Source organism: Pinus tabuliformis, chromosome 6 (genome assembly GCF_031772625.1).
Source record: "Pinus tabuliformis cultivar Carrire ecotype Pingquan chromosome 6, CPIR1, whole genome shotgun sequence".
NCBI lineage: Eukaryota > Viridiplantae > Streptophyta > Pinopsida > Pinales > Pinaceae > Pinus > Pinus tabuliformis.
Window position 1 is genome coordinate 1,459,459,400 of NC_142292.1, and position 21,442 is coordinate 1,459,480,841.

The 21,442-nt window shown below is 35.1% G+C and overlaps 1 protein-coding gene across 1 annotated transcript; it reads left to right on the top strand.

Annotated features, from left to right (window-relative positions):
• Nucleotides 1–15,407: 15,407 nt before the first annotated feature.
• Nucleotides 15,408–16,770, top strand: LOC149264121 (uncharacterized). The gene is made up of 3 exons (XM_089395762.1): nt 15,408–15,540; nt 15,748–15,881; nt 16,009–16,770. Exons 1-3 carry the CDS (start codon nt 15,408–15,410, stop codon nt 16,768–16,770), a joined length of 1,029 nt encoding a protein of 342 aa, XP_089251888.1.
• The last annotated feature ends 4,672 nt before the right edge of the window (nt 16,771–21,442 follow it).

Sequence of the window (21,442 nt, forward strand, 5' to 3'; positions counted from 1 at the left end):
AGGGAAACTTCTAGAGCTAGAGCTACAATGAATGGTGTAATCGAATAAATAAATAATAGCTTATATATGTCTAATTTTATTTCCGATTGCTCTCCGGGAAAACTCTTGAAAGCAAAGGAACTAGAACATCATTGGAGATAGGAGCTGGCAAGCAGAGTAAAACAGATTAGAGAAGTTCAAAACTTGACATGGGATGCATTCTCATTTCTTCCAGTCAAGCCTGATAGCCAGCAGATGGCCATGAAATGCTTGTCTGACGTGGTCAACTGCATGGTTCCTGAACTCTCCGATGCCACCTACACAGCTCATCGACATTCTATGATGAGCTAGCCTCCGGAAATCCAGCCAATGCTAGCAATCTGTGAGCTGCGAGCACAAGAGAAGAAGTTGATTCAATGAGTTAGTTCAACCGCCATCGGAGTACTAATTTTATACCAAATCCCAGATTTTCATGTCACAGTTTGAACACCTTATAGCGATTTCTGTTGATGGTAGTTTTTATTTTTATTATTTAAAACCCTTTCATGTATTTAGAAAGGGTCCTCAATTTGTATAAAATTTTGACATGGGAAGTTGAACTACTGTACTTCTAATTTTTTTTTTATCAAAAACTACATGAAGGTTTCACATTGTTATCAAGAAGATTTTTCAAGGCTTGCACTTTTGCATCTTCCAGAGGTTTTTCTCAAATAGCAAAATGGAATTGAAGTGTTGTTCACACCGGAAGGATTCAAATGCATGTGGTACTTCTATAACTATTTTTGTCTTATTTCCTTATGTGAATGAACACTTCTTTAAAAATTGCTATTGTTGATATATGATTTTTTTCTCAAATAATTCTTTATCATATCATTTCTGAAGATTGAGAATTGTTATATTTCAGAGGATATATGTTAGCAATATATATATTTTGATGAATGCGATAATGTTTTTATAACTACTTTGTTTAACTTCTTAAACAAAGTAACCATTATATGAAAGCATCTTTCTATTTGATAAGTAAGCCATTTACATGCTTATTTCTCTTTTACGAATAATCAAAGATTGCATTGTTTATAAATCACTCGGCTTAGATAATAATATTTATATATTTTTCAGTTGTAGGATAAAGACATTGTCATAGATCCATTCCACATGATTCAAATTTGTGAAGCGAATCTCATATTCTTGAAAATGAAGTAAATGTTACTCTGCTATTTAAGATGCTTCTAGCAATATTAGTATTTCCTATAGAAGAGACAGAATATATTAGTTCGATTGTGATTTAAACCAAAACCAATATTGGAACCACATTGCAAACCAGGAAGCTTTTTCAAGACTTGCACTTTTGCATCTTCTAGAGGTTTTCTCAAATAGGAAAGTGGAATCGAAGTGTTGTTCACATCGGAAGGATTCAAATGCATGTGGTACTTCTATCATTGTTTTTGCCTTATTTCCTTATGTGAATGAACACTTCTCTAAAACTTTCTGTTGTTGATATATGTATTTTTTTCTCAAATAATTCTTTATCATATCATTTCTGAACATTCAGAATTGTTATATTTCAAAGGATATATGTCAACGATATATATATTTTGATGAATGTGATAATGATAAACCATGACTACATTAATAATAACACATTTATATCACTACATTGTAAACAGTAAATAGAATTCAGGCCATAAATACATTGATATCAATACATGAATGTATTAATACTATAAATCTCAAGAATATTGATATAAACACCTAGAACATGAAATTGCAACAATAATATTATAAATGTAAACAATATTTTCATTTATGGATCCTAGTGAACAAAGCGAAGGGATCCACACAGAAGACCACAACAATCAGAAATGCAAGAGAAAGATATAAAATAGTAACACTCCCATTGGAGCAAAACAACATAAATGGAAAAAACACATCTAAATTGCACACATTGGATTTAAAGAAAAACAGCATAATAGGACACTTTAAGACCAGAGATATACAATTTTGCACATAAAAACAACACTAGTGTTTAAAATAATCACGATTTAACCAACATTGCAACCACAGAAAGAACATTGAGTCTTAACATATATTTTTAGTTTTGTCTACATCAAATAATCCACTACAAAATTGAAGTTCAAAACTATAAAGAAGGCCACAATGTTATTAGTTGTATTTCATAGTGATATGGACTTCAATCGCTCCTCTTCCTTCTTCCTAATTGTAACATATGCACTATTTTTCATCTTGGAATAATGTTGGAATGTAAAAGGCGGTGCAATGCATAAACCATCTATTGATTTCACTCTTGGTATGGCTGTGAAGGTAAGGCCTTGCTACTCTTTATTCCCGATATCAACTGACGCTTGTTCTAAAGTCAATACTTGTGACTTGTCCATTGTAAGAGCCCATGCCATCTTCAAAGGAATTTGTTTTCGATTTCTTCTTATCACTGGGGTGATAGGGACAATGTTTGCATTACTTGCATCAAATTGAACACCAAAATACTTATCAAAAACAAAAGTTGTGAACATTGGAAGTGCAGGCGGATTAGAGGTAGGTGCATAGAATATATCCTTAACAAAACCAAGTGCACCATTCACCAACCTAGCTTCAACCCATTAATTACATGTCAACATAACACGCTGACCATGACACAACAAAACTTCATGGTCCAATTGATCATCATCAACACCATCGATTTCTGAATGCCTTGAATATTCATCGACACGTCGTGCAATTGGAGAATTTAATGATTTTAACATGTTCATATTATGCAAGGACACCAAATTATTTGTTGGAAACATGTGAACTACTGCATTAAATAAATCTCTTTTTGTAGGATGCAACCTCATATCAGCCCAAGACATAAGAAAGTCCCAATATTTAAGAACAGGTTCTACGTTTCTTATGTTATTAAGGACTCTATGAAAACAAGATTGTTTCTGATTATTCCCTTGTTGGAAAAATGTTGTGTCAAGAATGAAAACAATGTTGAATTTGTTCCACAAGACTTTCCTTGCTATATTACATGTATACAAAGGCTTATCTCTGAAAGGAGGTAGTTGACCAAGGTCGCCCATAAGGATGATGGATCTCCCACCAAAAGGACAATTATTTTTCTCTTGAAATGCTTCTCGCAACCGAGCATCTATTTGCATAAACAACCTGATCCTAGAAAGATCATTTCATCAATCAGTATATATCTAACATGTCGCATTTCTTCTTGGAATACTGCAAGTGACTGCCCCTGTAGTGGCTGCATATATTTAATTATGTTTTTAAGAGACGAGTGTATTTTTTTTGCATGTATATTAGAAGTAGTTATTCCTATTGGCACAAGAAGAAGCAAAGGGCTTCTTGCATCACTTGACGAATTAGAAAGAGCTTCAAAAATACAATGGATAAGGAAATACTTCCCAGTGCCTATAGTTCCCTGACAATCATAAGAAGAGCTTCACGAATTTCATATTCAGCAAAGTGCCTTAACATAATCTCAAAAGCAAGTCATTGTTTTTCTGACAAAGAACCTGGAGATGCAAATGTTCTATTTGGAAGGTCAACAATATCACCCACTGATTTTGCAATCCTTATAAAATTAGTAGCTTCCTCTGCAACATCATAAGAAATAGTTGTACTTTCCTAGTTAAAGGATATATCAAAGTCCCTTTGACCAAGGGTGTGAAGATCTGAAACATTCACATCATTTGGTGGAACCAAACGAGAGAAAATCTGCCATTCTTGAAAATCATCTTCAACATTCATCTCATGGTTAGAAAAATCACCATGTTCTTCATCTTTAATATTGTCTATAATTGATGGGTGTTGATCAACATACCACGCTCAATATTGAAAATTCCTCCAACTTTCAATAATAACTTTAGTTGAAAGGCCAATTTCTGCAGAAATGTCATGAAATGGCTTGTACAATAGCAATTCTAACAAGAAAATGGTTTCAAATCCCTCTAAAGCCTCACCGGGAATAGAATAAAACTGTGGCCAAACCCGAACAATAGCATGAACATCTCTAGCCTTCCATGGATCTTGTTTATGCTTGCTATCAAATTTCCAAGACCTTGTTGTTTCTATCAAAGATAGATGTTCAAGGAAAAAAGGTCTCTTCTGATAATGTTGAATGAAAGTATTCTTAGATGAACATTTTAAGCCATCCCTTGATATTTTCCTAAAAACCTTTCTTCCAACATTTAAGTAAACAAATTTCTGACAACAAACAACAAGAGGTAGCTTAAGCAACATATGGCATGTTTCTTGTGCTCTAATGTCACGTTCAACAATTGTTTCTGCAAGAAACTTTCTATATGCACATAAAGCAACATCCTCCGGGCCAATAGAATTTGAAATTCTAGTTAACATATGATGATAACTTTCAGACATTTTTTCTTCTTTCGATGCATACTTAGCAATGTATTTCAACACAACATAGAGAGAAAGCACTGGCTGGAAATCAACATTAGCACGCCACATTGTTAGAAGGTCAATGTTATGTACATTAAGTCTGTCATCATTTCTTGCTGCCTCATATTTTTTTCTTCCTTGATCATCTATGAACAATCTTGATTCACCACAAATATCCCATGGAGCATTGTACCGACATGTTAGAATAGCTCCCTTTCTATGCAAACAAGAACCCACAGTACACTTTGTGTGCCTTTGGACACAGTTTAACAATTCTTCGTAATCATTATGAGGATCACAAGAGAAAATCTGACCAGTATTCAACAGGAAAGGGTTATCATTGAGGCCTTGTGGAATGATTATGTTGTGACGATGGATGTCACGTCGATTCTTGGAAGTTACATATTTGTCGAAGAACATCTTTCCAAGTTGTACATCAAAACTATTTGAGCAATCAAGTATTTACATGTTAGGAGCACCTTCTAACCATAGGAAACCATGGATACGCGTTGAACCTCTGTGTTGCCACTCATATCTAAAATAAATGAACATATAGTTACTACAAAAAATATAAATAGAACCACAATAAAAGTTGAAAAGGTATAGAAGAAAAATTCAACACAAACATGTACCAAAAGTCTTTAGGTTTAAGGTATTTTTGGATGACTTCCTCTCGAAAAATAAAATATGTGGTGCATAAATTCCACAACAATATGAGGATACTAGATAACATTCTCAATTTTCATACGATGCTCATTTGAAGAATGAGAATGTGAATGTATGGGCATGAGGTTATGCAACTCTGGCCACTTTGTGTCAGCTGCACTCAAAGTAAAAAATAAAGATGGACATCCTAACTGAGTAATCATGTCCGCCAATTCAGATCGACACTTAATCGAGTATGCCATTGTACCTCTCAGAGAAGAGCCAAACCGCATAAGATGCTCAGCCAACTTATTATCGGGTAAATTAAATAGTTGGTGATGCAACTCCTCAACTGTTGTATGTGAGTTATCATGTAAATGTTTCTTTGCAAAAACTACAGTAGTTGCTTGGCTCCGATGCCGCATTATCATGTTTAATAGATAATATCAAAACCGAGGATGGCTTCCAAATCTCTGATCATAGTACCTAAGAAGATGCAATGCATACTCATGAACTTAACCACTACAACACGTGGTTGCAACAAATCAACATCACCAGTGGGGAACAATGTTTGGAATTCCATATCAAATAGCCCCTCGGTATTATATTCATTCACAAGAAAGGTTCCAATAGTGGGCCAATCCATGTCTTGAACATGTGAAGAATGAACATTATCAAGAAATGCTCTAATTTCTTCCACTTCTCTGCATTCATTTGGTAGGCGAGCAACAAAGGAAGAACAATGAGAGGGCAAATGCTCAACATGAAACTCTTCATTATTAGTTTCATTGATCTCAGATTCTTCAATATGACAATCAACAAATTTAAGCTTGGAGGAGACATATGTTGAACTTTCGGACAGAGCATTCAGTGAATCATAATCAATTACAACATCTCGATAGTATTGATCACGCTGGATTTTGAAAAGCAATGCATCCATCACTCGAGATCTTTTGACATAACATTCATAATATTTAGACTCAGCACCATGTCTCCTCACAATTAGAAAGTCAATATCTTCAACACATCGGGGAAGGCTTCATACAATTGTAGAAATATCTTGAGGAAAGCTAATTGTATGACCACTATACTTATATTACCCACCTCGAGCATGAGTCACTTGCAAAATGGGATTCGCACGTGCTATTAACATTTTTTCAACTTGAGTAAGAATTCTTAAAATATGAGGTTGCTCACTAGGATCCATGTTATTATACTGAAAAAAACAATGGGCTCCTCTTTCACTCTTACATCGTCTGCAAATAGGTCCTTCAGAATGTCTAGCAACAAGGATTTCAGGATATTATTCTTAGCAAATGTGGCACATCTGAAAAATTGACAAGCTATCTATCTTTGCTTGAAACCTTTTATGCAATGCAATCATGTTTTCATCAAAATGAATATGATCTCTACTCACCGAACCATGTTGAAAACCATTTCGATGAGTAAAATCTCTTCTAACATTTACTTCATCTTCGAGAGCATGAGATTCCCTTCACAAATTTGAACCAACTGGAATGCATCTATGAGAATGTGTTTCCAAATTTATGGTGTGCATTTCACAAATCTGAGAGGATGTAAAGGTCTCTTTGTCATAAAAGACTTTAAAATTTAATTTGAAAATAACTATAAATGAAGAAAATGAAAAAGAATCAAATGCATTCAAAATTGACATTTCTGTCTTCATGTGGATGGGGGTTATCAGATGGTTTCTCTTGGATTCTAAGAATAGTGGATGGAACATTTGTGCATGTAGTTTCTTTGCCTCTATTCAAATGAGTTGTTTCCTGTTTCAAAGAAATAAAATATGTTATAAAACTAAATGTCCAATAACGAAATATTCAAAAATTGAAAATAAATCAAATATATCTACAATAGTTTTACAATTTGATCTTTTGGATACCAATTGGCGAACCTAACAAGATGACATCATGGTTTCTCCATGAAATGTTAGAAAACACATTTTCAAGGCAAGTATAAATGAGAAAATGAGAAAAATATCAAATCCACTCAACATTTACATTTGTTTGGCGATGTGGATGAACTATATGAGATAGTTTCTCTTCACTTCTAACATCAGTAATGTAACATCTACGAAGTTAATTTCTATGCCTCTATTGGAATGACTTCTATCCTATTCAAAGAAAATAAAAGACACCATAAAATTCATTTTCTAAGAAATTATAAATTTTAAAAATGAAAAGCAAATCAAAAAACATAAAAAATTTACATTAGTCTGGAATGTAGTTGAACAACCACTCTTGCAGTGAAAACCAAAATATAATTGTGTTACCTCCATTTTGCCACACGAAATGCTATTAGGGATGACTTGTTCTCTTCGTGGGACCACATTACTTTGATAAGTGTGATTTGAAGGTCTTTTGTTTCGAGCAACTGAATCCAAATTATCAAACAAATGGCTAAGTAAACTATCATTCAAATCATTACATAAAATGTCATCATTTCCTTGACCATTGCTTATTTGTGACCTTTGGCCATCAGAACATGCAATTGGACACACAGAAGGGTTACAGTGGACATTTACATGCACAATATTGATATGGAATTCTTCTTGATTGCAAGATGTTTCCCCAATGTTATGAACATTTTCAGATGAGCATCGAACAACAAGGCTATGCTAAGGAGGAGCATATCCTGATAATGCACTATCAACAGGAAATGTTTTTTCCATTATATCATCCATATTACGATACTTACAAGGAACTATAGAATCATCTTGAAGAGTGGATTCACTCGTTTTTCTCTTATATGCACCTCTCCTATGCTCATTCATCGCATCCTTATTTTGTTGATACCACAAATGACGACTTTCATTAGACCTCTCACGTGATTGTGAAGACAAACTTCTTTTTCTCGCACGCACGCTTGTGCCTTCAGATGACATGTCTACAATGAATAATAATTATTCATTATGCAATCATAAACATTGAACATAAAAAGTGTATATCTTGTTTTTTTTCCAACCATATAAACCTATGAAAAATGTATAAGGCTTTTTCCAAATGCCTAAAAACAAAAACAAATAATTTCAAAATGGCAAAAAAAACAAATGAATTCTTCCAAATGTCCCAAAGAAAAAAAGAAGCCTAGATTTCCATGTATCATATTATAATCAAAATCAAACCCATAGTATTGTGACACAAGAATCTAAAAATTTGGAACTATATATACTATTAAAATATTAATATAAATATTAAAATGAACATAAACATATAAAATTGTTTGAGAATCAATGACAAAAACCATTACAAATATAATGTATAACATAAATCATAGAAATTATAATTATAAAAACAAAGAAAAAATCATAACATCGAGAAACATCTACATGTAAATAACAAAACTTTAGCGGAAAGACTATTAAATATTTTAAATCAAAAAGATCGATACAAACATAAAGTATTATGATAAAGACACATAGTATGCATAGAGGCAAAAATGGAAATCTTTTCCACAATCACAGAGAGTATATAAAATGGAAATATTTATAAGAACTCCCAAGAGTACTATTATCATAAGAATCCATCACCATTTCCAATGGTGGAATCTCATCAACAGAATCCGTACAGGAAGCAATTGCAAAAACATCTCCATACTCAATTAGATCATTGCAGTCCTCTTGTGTTGGGTACGAAAACTGAGATATTTTCTCATTAGTTGAATTATCAATATCTATTGGAAAACAGATGTGAGTCAGCATGTCATATAATAGGAAAAAAACTTCACTACTGTTCCACTTAAGAATCAGACCATGGACTGTTTGGAACGCAAGATAGATAGGACATTTGCTATTTATATCTGTAGAAATTTCTTCCAACAACTTCCATCTGAAACCCCAATCATCTTCATAGTAGTCAATTCTTTGTTCAAAAGACGACTGACCAAATTGGAAATGATCTAATTCTTCAATTAACCATACAGAAGTGGACTCATCATTGACAAGGCATATCAACTGATTCATGTATATTGCTAACGACATACAATATATGTTTGTGATTGGAACAAATGGAAAACCCCACTCATTTTTTATTACGTCAAACCAGTAGATTGTATACCCGTACCGAGGATAATCTTCATACTCCTTGTCGAGATACAACCAAAACATTTTACTTTTATAAAACACTACATTCTTCGAGGGTGAAGCGCCACCAAATGGAACACCTTCCCTTTGCCATACCCTATCAAGACTACTAAAAGCATAAATTTAGACTGCATTCTGTCATAGATTTTTTTGTTAATAACAACCCAGTCATATTTTCTGCTGCTTACATTTTCCAATAATGAAAAGAACCCAAATTCTCCAATTCGTACTGGCCCTATGTTTTTAAATGCCTTTGTAAATGAATTCGCTAAAAAATAGTTTTGTGTTTGGGAGCATTCTGTTGGTAAGGATAAAGCCACCATTGGTCCAACAACACACTCTACTCTGCATCTTGAATCTATGAATCCCAAATGGAATTGGTATATGAAGCCATCCTGATTAAGGTAGTGCGTAGTAAAACAGTTGTATTCACTATTGAGGAAACGAACAATAAATCCAAATTGGTTCGTGGAGAAATTCTTGCAACGTAAAAAGAAAGAAAGGTCATGCAAAGCATTCTTCCATTTTTTACACATAGTGCTAAACTTTATCACAACCGATAAAGGGAGCCACAACAAGACAAGTTCAAGAACTTCTAATGGAAGAGAACTCCAAATAGTTGGATCCATGATGAAACAGTGAAACCACCTAACTGTAAAAAAAATGCATTTGATATCATCAAAACAATTTAATGTTTAATAAAATTAAAAGTAACATAAATACATAATTTATCACACACAATTTTCAATTTTGCAAAGCAATTTTCCATTTTCTACTGAAAGATGTTAAGAAGGAAGGAACCTATGCAGATGATTTAAATTTGGGAGAAGAAACACTAATAGAGGAGTGCTTTACAGAGGATGACCAATCTTTTGAGGCTGTCAGAAGTATGTAGAAGTATCTTTCAGAAGATAAAAAACTCTGAAGTAAAGGAGGATGGAGAATGCCTGTTAAATGAGACAAGCAATGATTAATTGTAGCAGAAAGAATTTGATAATACATTGATATTTGAAACTATGACAACACAGGAACAAATTGTTGTGGAAGAAGGAGATGAAGTTCATTTTGAAGAACTAATATGTGAAGCAACAGTTGAGACTGCTGAACCTTATGATTTCCAAACTAATAATTTGTGTATAAATGCGGGAAACATAAGTAATGATGAAATACTTATAGAGTGTCACAGAGAAATTGCATTGCTTACACTTACCTTGTAATTATGTATTGATTTATGTATATGTCCAGAGATTTAATCCCAAATTGAATAAGTGTAAGAATCTAATGGTGGAAGATGAGCGAACTATGTCATTCTGTATATATATCTATGTGTGTGTGTGTGTGCAGGTGAAGTGCAGTAATCACATAGAGAATACATAAAGAGGAGGATTAAGATGGGGTGTTTAATCCATTAGAAGGACCAATCAAAGCTCAGGAGGAAGAGTGCACGGCAAAATAATAGCGAGACGAAACCTTTAAAGAATAGAAAAAATGAAGACTTACCATAAATTCTAAGTTAAAGGAACGAGCGCAAGACCGAAGACTGATGCTCAGGAACTGTTAGATCTGGGAAGATCAACTACAGAGATCGAATCTGGAAGGCGAAATATCACATCGGCGGGGTCATTATACAGTTTAACTCCCCTAAGCGGAAACACAATTACACTAAGAAATGGTGAAAAACACGGTCGGAACCAAGTGCCGGACATGAAATATTATAGGGAATAGTTTATGTCCCTATGGAGTCTCTAAAGATATCGGATCAGCGTATGGAAGCAGAAGGAGTCTGGAATTGAGGTTGAGTGATATGCGATTGCACGAGTTAATCTGAACGGTCGAATCACAGATCGAATCACGAAGACGAAATATTGCATCAGCAGGCTCATTATACAGTTTAACTCCCGCAAGAGGAAAACCCTATTACACAAACAAATGGTGAAAAACACAGTAGGAATCAACTGCTGGACTTGTAATACTATATGGAATGGTTTATATCCCTATCAGGTCCGTAAAGATATCGGATCGGCGTATGGAAACGTAAGGAGTCTAGCATTGAGCTTGAGCAATATGTGATCGCATGACTTAATCTCAAGCATCAGGTCACGGATCAGATCGACGGTCAAGATCTGATCGCAAATCACAATCGGAGGAAGCGCAGATCCAAGTGTGCAATGCAAAGGCTTGGAGCCCTGGAACTGATGGGTGTATAGTGGTGAATTTATAAAATTTGAGATCCGCTATATATATGATTCAGAGCGGGTTTCCTGTGTAATCCATATATTTCGATTAAAGTAGTTTAGTGCTAAAACATACGTTAACACTCTGATATCGCATATTGGAGCGAAAGGGGCAATGAACATACATATATATACGTATGACCGTGGAAGGACCGATGGTCGATTGCGATAAGGTTAAACCTCGGGAAATGTGACAAGGCTGTACAAAAGGGTAGAAAACTATGTTTATGCTGGCATTTTCATTTGTAAATCGTGTATAGGAAAATATGTGCCGATAAGATATTTATGTGTTAAAAACATATGTAACCAAAGGTTTTGTAAGGAGAAGCTTATATATGTGTGATTTAAGGTTTTGTAAAGGTTGTGAAGTGGCTTTAAGTCCTGATCTTTCAGGAGAAGATCAACGCCAGAGAAGCAATAAATTTTGGGAGAGTGTTTAAAAAAAGACCAGAACCTTCTTTTTTCTATGGGCCAGCATATCACGAAGGCATTGACGTTGAGCGATATGTGATCGCGTGAATCAATATAAACTATCGGATTGCAGATCGAATCAGGAAAGCCAAATATCGCATCGACGGGCTCATTATATAGTTTAACTCTCGCAAGTGGAAATCCCAATTACACAAACAAACGGTGAAAAACACAGTAGGAATCAACTGCCGACTTGAAATATTATAGGGAATGGTTTATATCCCTATCGGGTCCGTAAAGATATCGAATTGTGGTATGGAAGCGGAAGGAGTCTGGCATTGAGCTTGGGCAATATGCGATTGCGCGACTTAATCTCAAGCGTTGGATAATGGATCGGATCGAAGGTTAAGATCTGATCGTAAATTACAATCGGAGGAAGCACAGATCCGAGTGCGCAATGCAAAGGCTTGGAGACCCGGAACCGATGGGTGTATAGTGGCGAATCTATAAAATTTGATATCTGCTATATATATGATTTGGAGCGGGTTTCCTCTGCAATCTATATATTTTTGTTAAAGTGGTTTAATGGTAAAACATAAATTAATGCTACATTAGTGGTTTATAACTAAATTATATTAAATTTTCGCTCCGCAAAAACAAACAAACAAAATTACTAAAAGTGTTCATAAGTTAATCATAAGTATAGCATCCGTGAGACAACACGCCCACGTTCTTTCCTTCGATTAATTTCAAAAGGCATTCGTAAATTTCAAACGAGTCAGGTAGCGATAGTTCTCCTAACCTCCTTGTCCCTCTCGATTAATCTCGCTATCATTGCATTAATGAGTCAATGTTAAAGCCGTCGGGCATGGCTTTCACAGAGCTCACATCACATTGAATTTGCTCTCCGCATTCAGCCGATTAATGTTACTGTCTATATGTCTATACATCACCTAATACTTGAAAAAATGACACCTCGTATATTTGTCTTTCTTTTGTGCACCTAATATTTGGAAGATGACGCAGCCATTTATATGTCATCGGTTAGGGCATTCAACTTCCCCGAGATGTTTGACAGACAGCACGGAATTAGAGATCGGTACGAGCATTACTTAGTTATTTAAAATATAACTCATTCCAAAAAAATATCTACAATTAAATTTGTTTTTTACACTTAAATTTATTGGTTTGTTTTGTTTTTTGTTGTCGAATTTAGCATATATTTATTTTATTCAATAGTGTATTTTAGATAAAAATCTTTTGGATTAATTATCATTATGATTTGGTTGATATTTGGAACCAACCAATATGGTTCATCCTCAGGAGAGAAGGTGAAAAAAGCATACAATCTTTATAAACAAATAGTAATAAGGCATCATAACCCAAAATTAACTGCTAGTTTTCAATGACTAATTTTCAGTAGGTAACTTTGGACTATGATGCATCCTTACTATTTATTCATGAAGATTAAATAACTTTTTCACTTGTCTTCATGATTGATTTGAAACTTCAACCAAATTCTAATAATATAATTAATCCAAAAAAAATTATCTACAACATAGATCACAGAAATCTCAAATTATGTATTTTAATAAAATATATTTTTGAATTTAAAAAAAAAAAATACAATATTAAAACTAACTCGTTCTGCAAAAAAACACCCTAACCAAACAACTAACCATTAAAATACGGCAAAAATAATCGTAATGTGACTTAATGTGCATTCTGGTTTCCAATATAATTTTTCCCTGGAAAAATATTACAACTTGGTCTTTCTGGAAATTGATTACACTGGACCACATTGACTTGTAAGAAGCAATTCTCTCCCTCCCGCAATTGCACGTGCACCGAAACCATGCGATTCTTCATCTTCTTCGAACGCCGAAACCAAATCGCTTTTAGGAGGGGTAGATAATTTTTCGCTCTTCAGTAGTCCCCACAGACGAATAGACCGAAGAGACCAATCGATCGAACATCGTGATTCGCATGACAACAACAGTTTTTTAACAAATCTAGACGACCAGTCAGGATTTGTCGGGACGGACATGAAATCAGGCAATAATTTTTTTTTGCTCTCTACGGAATCTATTATTAATCGAATGATTCAATTAAAACAGTCTAATTGGAATAGTTATTAATATTTGTGTAGCTATAGTTTCATTAATATATAAGTTAATATATACTGATTTTTAGATTTAGGAAAGTACAAAATTCGATAAATGGTATATAATATCTTATACATTAATAGACAACATTTAATAAGTACCATATAGTGCCTTACGTATTAATAGACTTATAATTTCATAGATAATGATTGTCTTTCCTCACAGTCTCCCATATAATGCCTCATGCATTGATAGGGTTATAGCTATATAGATATTGATTGTCTTTTCTCACAATCTCCCCATTGACTTTTTGTATTTTAATTATAGTTTTTAACCTTCAGAGCTTTAGACATGGTTTTTAATATCCAGAGTTTTAGACATTTTGGGTTTTTATAACGTCAATTCCATTTTGAGCATTAAACAACTATTACACACTATCAGATTTATTAGAAAAAAAATACCCTTCCAACTTGAAAAGACTATTCAAAAAATTGGTTCCTAAGTAGATAATGACATACGTTGTCTAATTAAAGTGAGTATCGGAACTATAATTTCACTAATACATAAATTAACATATACCAATCATAAGATTTAGCAAAATATAAAATTAAATAAATGACATATAATGCCTCATACATTAATAGAGTTATAGCTTTATAAATATTGGTTGCCTTTCCTCACAGCCTAGCCATTGACCTTCTGTGGACCATTAGTACTGAAGGGTCCAGAATGCTACTCAAATAGGTTATGCTTTTGTCCACAAAAAAAATAATAAAATTTCATGTATTTTAGTTATAAATTTTACCTTCAGAATTTTAAACATAATTTTTAACCTGCAATTTTTTTAGTGCTAATTCCATTTTCAACCTTCAAAACCTATTCCCTACTGTCAGATTTATTATAAAAAAAACAACAACCCTTCAACTTAAAGAGGCCGTCGAAAAAAATGGTCCAAAAAAATGGTCCCCACAGTAGACAACGCCATTCACTCATAACCATGCCAGTCTACATCGTAAATAGAAAATTCATGCGGTTCATACAGTAATAACCATGGCTGTCTATATCATAAATAGAAAGTTGATGCGTTTCCCTCGTCATCTGGAAGTTCTTTTGCTGTCAACCGTCGGGAAAACAGGAGGATTAGGAATGCAGTGATAAGCTTTCGAGTCCGTTTCGAAATGAGGAGTACGAATACAGTGATAAACGTGTCACTCTACTCTATATCCTGTCATATCACTTCACCGAAAATATCAGCCTGTCACATACGTTAGATTTACTGGACCAGGCTTCCTTCGTACGGAGAATGTAGCTACTTCTATATACAGTCAACCTCCCTACCAAGAAGCAGAGAGGTCCCTACTGTGACTCAGTGTTTTTAGCAGAGGAAATCATCAGCTGTTGAGTTCTATATAAAGTCAACCTCCCTACCAAGGAGAAGCAGAGAGGCCCCTACTGTGACTTAGTGTGTTTAGCAGAGGAAATCATCAGCTGTTGAGTTAGAGAGGTAGAATATTCAAGATGGGTAGATCTCCTTGCTGCTCAAAACAAGGGCTCAATCGTGGGGCCTGGACAAAAGAAGAGGATATGATTCTCTCCACATACATTCAAACCCATGGAGATGGTGGATGGAAAATTCTTCCCCAAAAAGCAGGTGAATTCTAAAAAGTTTGTCATGGTTTTTTTTGTTTTGTTTTGTTTTCCCTCCTTCAAATTTCATGATTTACACCATACTACTAAAGCCAATTGAACTGTCCCAGCGACAACAAGTCAGTTAGTTGTCAGTTATGGTATAGATATTATTTATGCAGACATAAATATTTATTCAGAGGCTAACAAGTGGAAAGAATTTTTGTTGCAGGTCTTAACCGGTACGGAAAGAGTTGTAGATTACGTTGGAAGAATTATCTGCGTCCTGACATTAAACGCGGAAGGATTTCCGCCGACGAGGAGGATCTCATTATTCGGATGCATCGCCTTCTTGGCAATCGGTATGTCGAGAATATCTGAACATTTGTTCACTCAACAAAATTTATTGATTCCCCATTTCAGCGCCTCGAAATTTCGAATAATTAACTGCACAGTAGGAAGTTGACGAGGTTATATTTATGGATTCATGCAGGTGGATTTATGGATTCATGCAGGACGACTACCCGGAAGAACAGGCAACGAAATCAAGAATTACTGGAACACTCAGCTTAGCAAAAAGCTCCCGCCACTAAAGCAATCTCAAGCTAATTCGAGCGCGAAATCTCTGGAAACGAAATGGAGATCTTCTTCTCCTCTGCCAACTCATGTGTTCAAAGCAATTCCACTCAAAATAACAACGGCCATGAGAGGCTCCGGAATCGTGAAAGAAAACAGCTACAACAGTGATGGTTGCAATAATCCCAGTTTAAATGGAGCTCCCAAATCGTGTAATATTAATGAAACTGGTAATTTCTCCCAGTCATGCTGCGACCTACTCGCAAACAATTCCATCACACCCGATGATTCGGAGCGCATTGCCTTCCAAACGGCAGATGCTAATTTTGTGGAAGCAGAATTTGTGGACGAGGAATCACCACATTCCGATCATTGTGGAGGAAATACAGCAATATTAGCGGAGAGTTTATTGGATTTGAGCGACCTGTCGCTTCCCCACTGGAATCTGCTCTTCTCTTCATCCGACTGTGACACAGATTTTGGTTTGGAAGAGTTGTACAGGGGAGCGGCCATGGAGCTGAACGAGTTTGAAGATTTCATGTGTTCTGATCAAAATAATATGGAGAAGGCTAACAGCTTTGCAGTTGTTGCCAATCAAGGAATAGCAGAACACTGCCATAGCATGCTTGCATATTGCATGGATGAAGTCGTTCATTTACGGGAAACAAAGACAGAGTAGTTCATTTTTTATTGTTGGAATGCAGATAAGAATGCGACCGAAATTATGCAAGAAAACTAGTGTTGCAAGACCATGATTGCGTCCCGTAAGAATTGTAACAACCGTGATTGGGTACTGTAAGAATTGATATCTATCAGAACCGTAATCAATAGGTTGGTTTCATTTGCATCGTATATTGTAGATATTGTAGAACGGGAATGTGGTGAAATAATGGTGGGTTAAATTGTGATTTTGTTTGTTATTTAAAATATATTTTTAACTCTATGTATATATTTATTGAGATGGAGGAATTGGTTGGATAGTTAAAAGTGGTCAGAATTTGGATAATAAAAATTCAATAAAATTTGTACAGATCATGTTTGAATCATGTTTTTGATGGTGGAAATAAATTCAGCACCATCAAAAGTCTCAAAAACACTTAAAATTATGAATTTTAACAGTTTTTACTTGGATTTACAAAAATCCCTACTATAACAAAAATTTTCATAACTTTCAGAGAAAAAATATAATTGTTACACCACTGCTATATTTAATAAATATCTAAAACATTTTGATTGGAAAAATTTTATAATTCAAACTTTTATTATTTAAAATGTATTTTACTATATATTTTGAATCATAAAATTCTTGGAAATACTTATATCATAAGAAAGTCACAGCTAGACATTGCAATCCCAACCATTGTAATTTCAATTCTATTTTATTGTTAGTCTTTCAACCCTGAAGGTTATTCAGAACTTAACAAGCACCCTTATGCTATTTTCCAATGGAGGTGGTAACTTATTGATACAACCTCAAAAGGAGGCTACCTTTAAAACTTCATATATTCAGGTTTCATTAAAGTGGTAGTTACATCATAACACATCCCTTTTGGGAAGAACTCCCCCAACAACCACTCAGCACTACTGGGCACCATCATATACATTGTTAGATGATTTAAAAATCATTTACCATCAGAAAATTCGTCTTCCTCCATCACATTTATTAGTTTCAACTGAAAGCCAAAACGTGGCATATAACCCTCGTCAGAGTGGTGTGCATCACCTTCATATTTTTTTTTTTCATTTTGTAGAGGAAAGCTCTTCTCCTAGAGTTTTTTAGGCAATGGTTACCAAACCCCTCAACCTTTCATAGCTATACTCATTAAACAAGGTTTTGGAGGCAATCATTGTATCAATGTCACGTATAATTATGGTTGGCTATATACCTTTGATGGTAAGAAAACCCTTTTCACTTCAAATAGAGGGTAATTTCTCACTTACTCTACTAGTCTGAATTGAACTTTTTTTATGATAGGTTTGTCATTTGAATCCTGGAGAATCTCCCTCTAGAATAGACAACTCCTCTGTTATGTGCAAGGGTTATAGTTTTCATCCCAATGGATCATTTCGGCATGACAAACTGTTAAATTTGGCAACTAGGGCCAAAATTCACCTTGGACATCTCATATGGTGCAAGTGATATTTTTATCGGATTCCTCTCTCTGAGAGGTGTAGGATTAATCTAAAGATGATCCCATTCTGACATGTACAAATGGAATTATGAAATTATTTTGATTATGGACAAATTATCAAGGTCGGCTAGCCACCTAATTTGCACTCTCAAGCCCACAACGTTGCATATAAATACAAGGAGCCTCATCCTCATTTTGGCATGCCATTTCACACTCATTCTTCTCTCTCCTTCCTTGATTGGGTACAAATTTCAGAGGCAACTCTTGACACATACGAAGAAGGAATGTACTTTTACGTTCCAGCCGTTGACCAACGTTGATCGAAATTGCAGGAGGTTGTTTTCACTTGCGTTGAGTAACGTTGACCTATTTTCACTAGAGTTTTGTATGAGGGGTCTCTGTTTGGGTAGGCCGCACTTCTGGGCACATAAATCAAGGTTGTTTGACCATTGTTTGACCAGCATTGACTATATAAGGGTTTGTTGTAGTGTTGACTTTTGCTGACTTGCACTGGACTTTTTCAGACTATTTTTGGGCTGATTTGACTAGTTGATGGAGGTTGAGCTGACCGAGTTTGACCGCATTGTTTTAGAGGTCAAAATCTGCCCCGTTAGCCAACATTGATTTTCTGGTTAGAGCTTTTTGTTTCTGTTATTTGACTTATCGAATTTCACGGTGATTTCTCAAGTGAATATTGTATATTGTACTCTATCCCTTTGCTAAACTTTTGAAGAATTATAAGAAGAATTGATCAAGGGTTTGCCCACATTGGGGTTTATCCCTAGCTAGTGCCATTTCTTGTGTCCTCTTGTCTTGGCTTGTCTTCTACTACTATTGTTTATGTTCTATATACATTTTATATCATGATGATGTGATTGCTAAAATGGATATTGATATTGGGATAGTAAAGAAACTGAAGTAAAATTGTTCTAAGCAGAGAACATACCATTGTTACCAAAAAATTAACACAGAGGCTAGGAAGCAATGTGGGATATTGGATTTAGGAGGCATGGGGCACATGGTTGTCAAGAATTAAAAAATCATTTGGGCTTCACATGATGGTTATCAGTTTGATTAATCAAAAGAAAGAAGAAGCCATTGAAGTGCTGAGTGTTGATGCTTATCTTGTTAGCAGGGATTTTGAAAAGATGATGGTGTGCCAATTTAATTCAATAACATTGTTTCTTTGCATCATATCAGCAATGGGGATAGTATCAATCACTTTGGTTTTCTAATTATGTAGAGTGGCCCCATTGTGTTGTGAGAAGTCACAAAGAGCCTAGATTACATAATGGACACCATTTTAGTTGTTTATCCTTTGGAATCACATCTTTCCCTTTTGAAGACAAATAGAAAGCTAGTGATGTTGGGCATTGTTCTAAAGCAGTTGCACTTCGTGACTCCTCTGTCAATACGTGGTATGTCTATCTCTTCATTTATATGTGTAATATCCAGCCATAATGGCAATGGAAATTGTCAATCAATTTTTCTATGTGCAGAGACATCTTGACCCTACCCTGATTTTGTGCTTAGAAAATTTCTGCCAAATTATTGTTATATATATATTTTTGTTTGCAATGAGCCTGAAAGTGGAGAAGAGAAATTTTTTATAGGTTTGTGGGTCAAATCTTGGAGAATCTTCCTCTAGAATAAGCATCCACTCTGTTATGTACAAGAGTTACAACTTTTATCCCAATGAAGCATTTCGACATGATAGAGCCCAAGAAGCAATGTGGGATATTAGGTTTATGAGGCATGGGGCACATGGGTATCAAGATTTCCATTTGATAAAAATAAATAAGAAGCCATGGAAGCCTCGACGCTAATGCTTATTTTTGTCACTCATTGCATTTTGGGTTTCAATTGGTCAAGGTTGCCCAAGAGAAGTGAATTTTAGAACCACTTTCATAGGCCACTGAACATCTCAGAGCTTAACCAGACCCTCTCCATTTCCTACTGCTTAGAAATATCTTTCCAATGATACATAGAATTCGAAGAATAGACTTCTTGATCGAAAGTTAGAGCATGTTGAAGATCACACTTGGAAAGCCTTGAAAACCAAGAAAATGACTAATTATGAGGGCAAATATCACATATCAGTGACCCTGAGCACAATAAGCCTCGCACATCACAATCCCGCATATCGGGAGCCCCGCAGCCCCGTAATATATTCTTATCAATGATTGCAAGGGGAAATCCCGTGATCTGAAAATGTGATCTTAACAATTAATAAGGCATTACAGACTCATGTGCATGGTTTTGCATATGTTATTATGCAATGGATCGATAAGATGGTGAAATACACAGACAATGAAGTAGTAAAGAAGCGTAATAGACAACACACATAAACACAACAGAAATGTCGAAGAAATCAAAGAAAGTAAGGGTTCCAGTCTTAACCAAAGAGGAACCAGTAAGGAAGGTCTTGATAGGTGATACTACCTACATCGGCCTGGGCAAAGCTTCATGGGAAATCATATACAATTTATTGGAAGCTAAAGATCCAGAATAAATTCAAGAAGAAAAGGGAATAGTCGACTCCACTGAGAAATCAAAGAATACTCTCAAGGATTTTTCCATCTCTTTTCTCCCCAGAATAGCTCCACGTGCCAGAACATTACCCTACAATGACTTAGTTAGATCGGTAATCGAGAGCATCAACATAACGGACAGATCATTTTTTTACGGCTGATGGAAGGATGTTCGGGTCATTCAGAGCAGAAGATATAAAAAATATGTACCATTTGGTGGAACCACAAAAGCATTACAACAAGGCATTTGTCGAAGCCTTTGCCAAAGAAAATCACGTGGAATCAGATCCTATCAGATAGTGGAGGCATTACCCAAACAAACACAAGCATGAATCATCAGGTATGTATTTCGTTGACTCCTTACCATCTCCTTACTGCTATGCTGGTGCTATGATGTGTAGACTCTTTGGAGTCTCCAATTCCGCTAGGTTTTCAATTGAAATGGTTCATTCAATGGAGGTAGCAGTTAATTCGTATATCATGGATTGGGCAACCATTTTGTCTGATAAAATGGCCAACCATATCCTCGATTATAGAAGAAACAGGTTCGTGACTACCCATGTAATACCCCCATTTTATATGAGTACCTACATTATGGACACTATCTGTTTCAATTCTGATTACCCCATTCTAGGTTGGAAATGGACTCCACAAGACTCAAACCCCATTCACATCTATCATAAGGAAT

Coding starts and splice junctions, on each gene's coding strand:
- LOC149264121 (XM_089395762.1), top strand. CDS start 15,408: ATGGGTAGATCTCCTTGCTGCTCAAAACAAGGGCTCAATCGTGGGGCC. Junction 15,541..15,747: donor AATTCTTCCCCAAAAAGCAG/GTGAATTCTAAA, acceptor TTTTTGTTGCAG/GTCTTAACCGGTACGGAAAG. Junction 15,882..16,008: donor GCCTTCTTGGCAATCGGTAT/GTCGAGAATATC, acceptor GGATTCATGCAG/GTGGATTTATGGATTCATGC.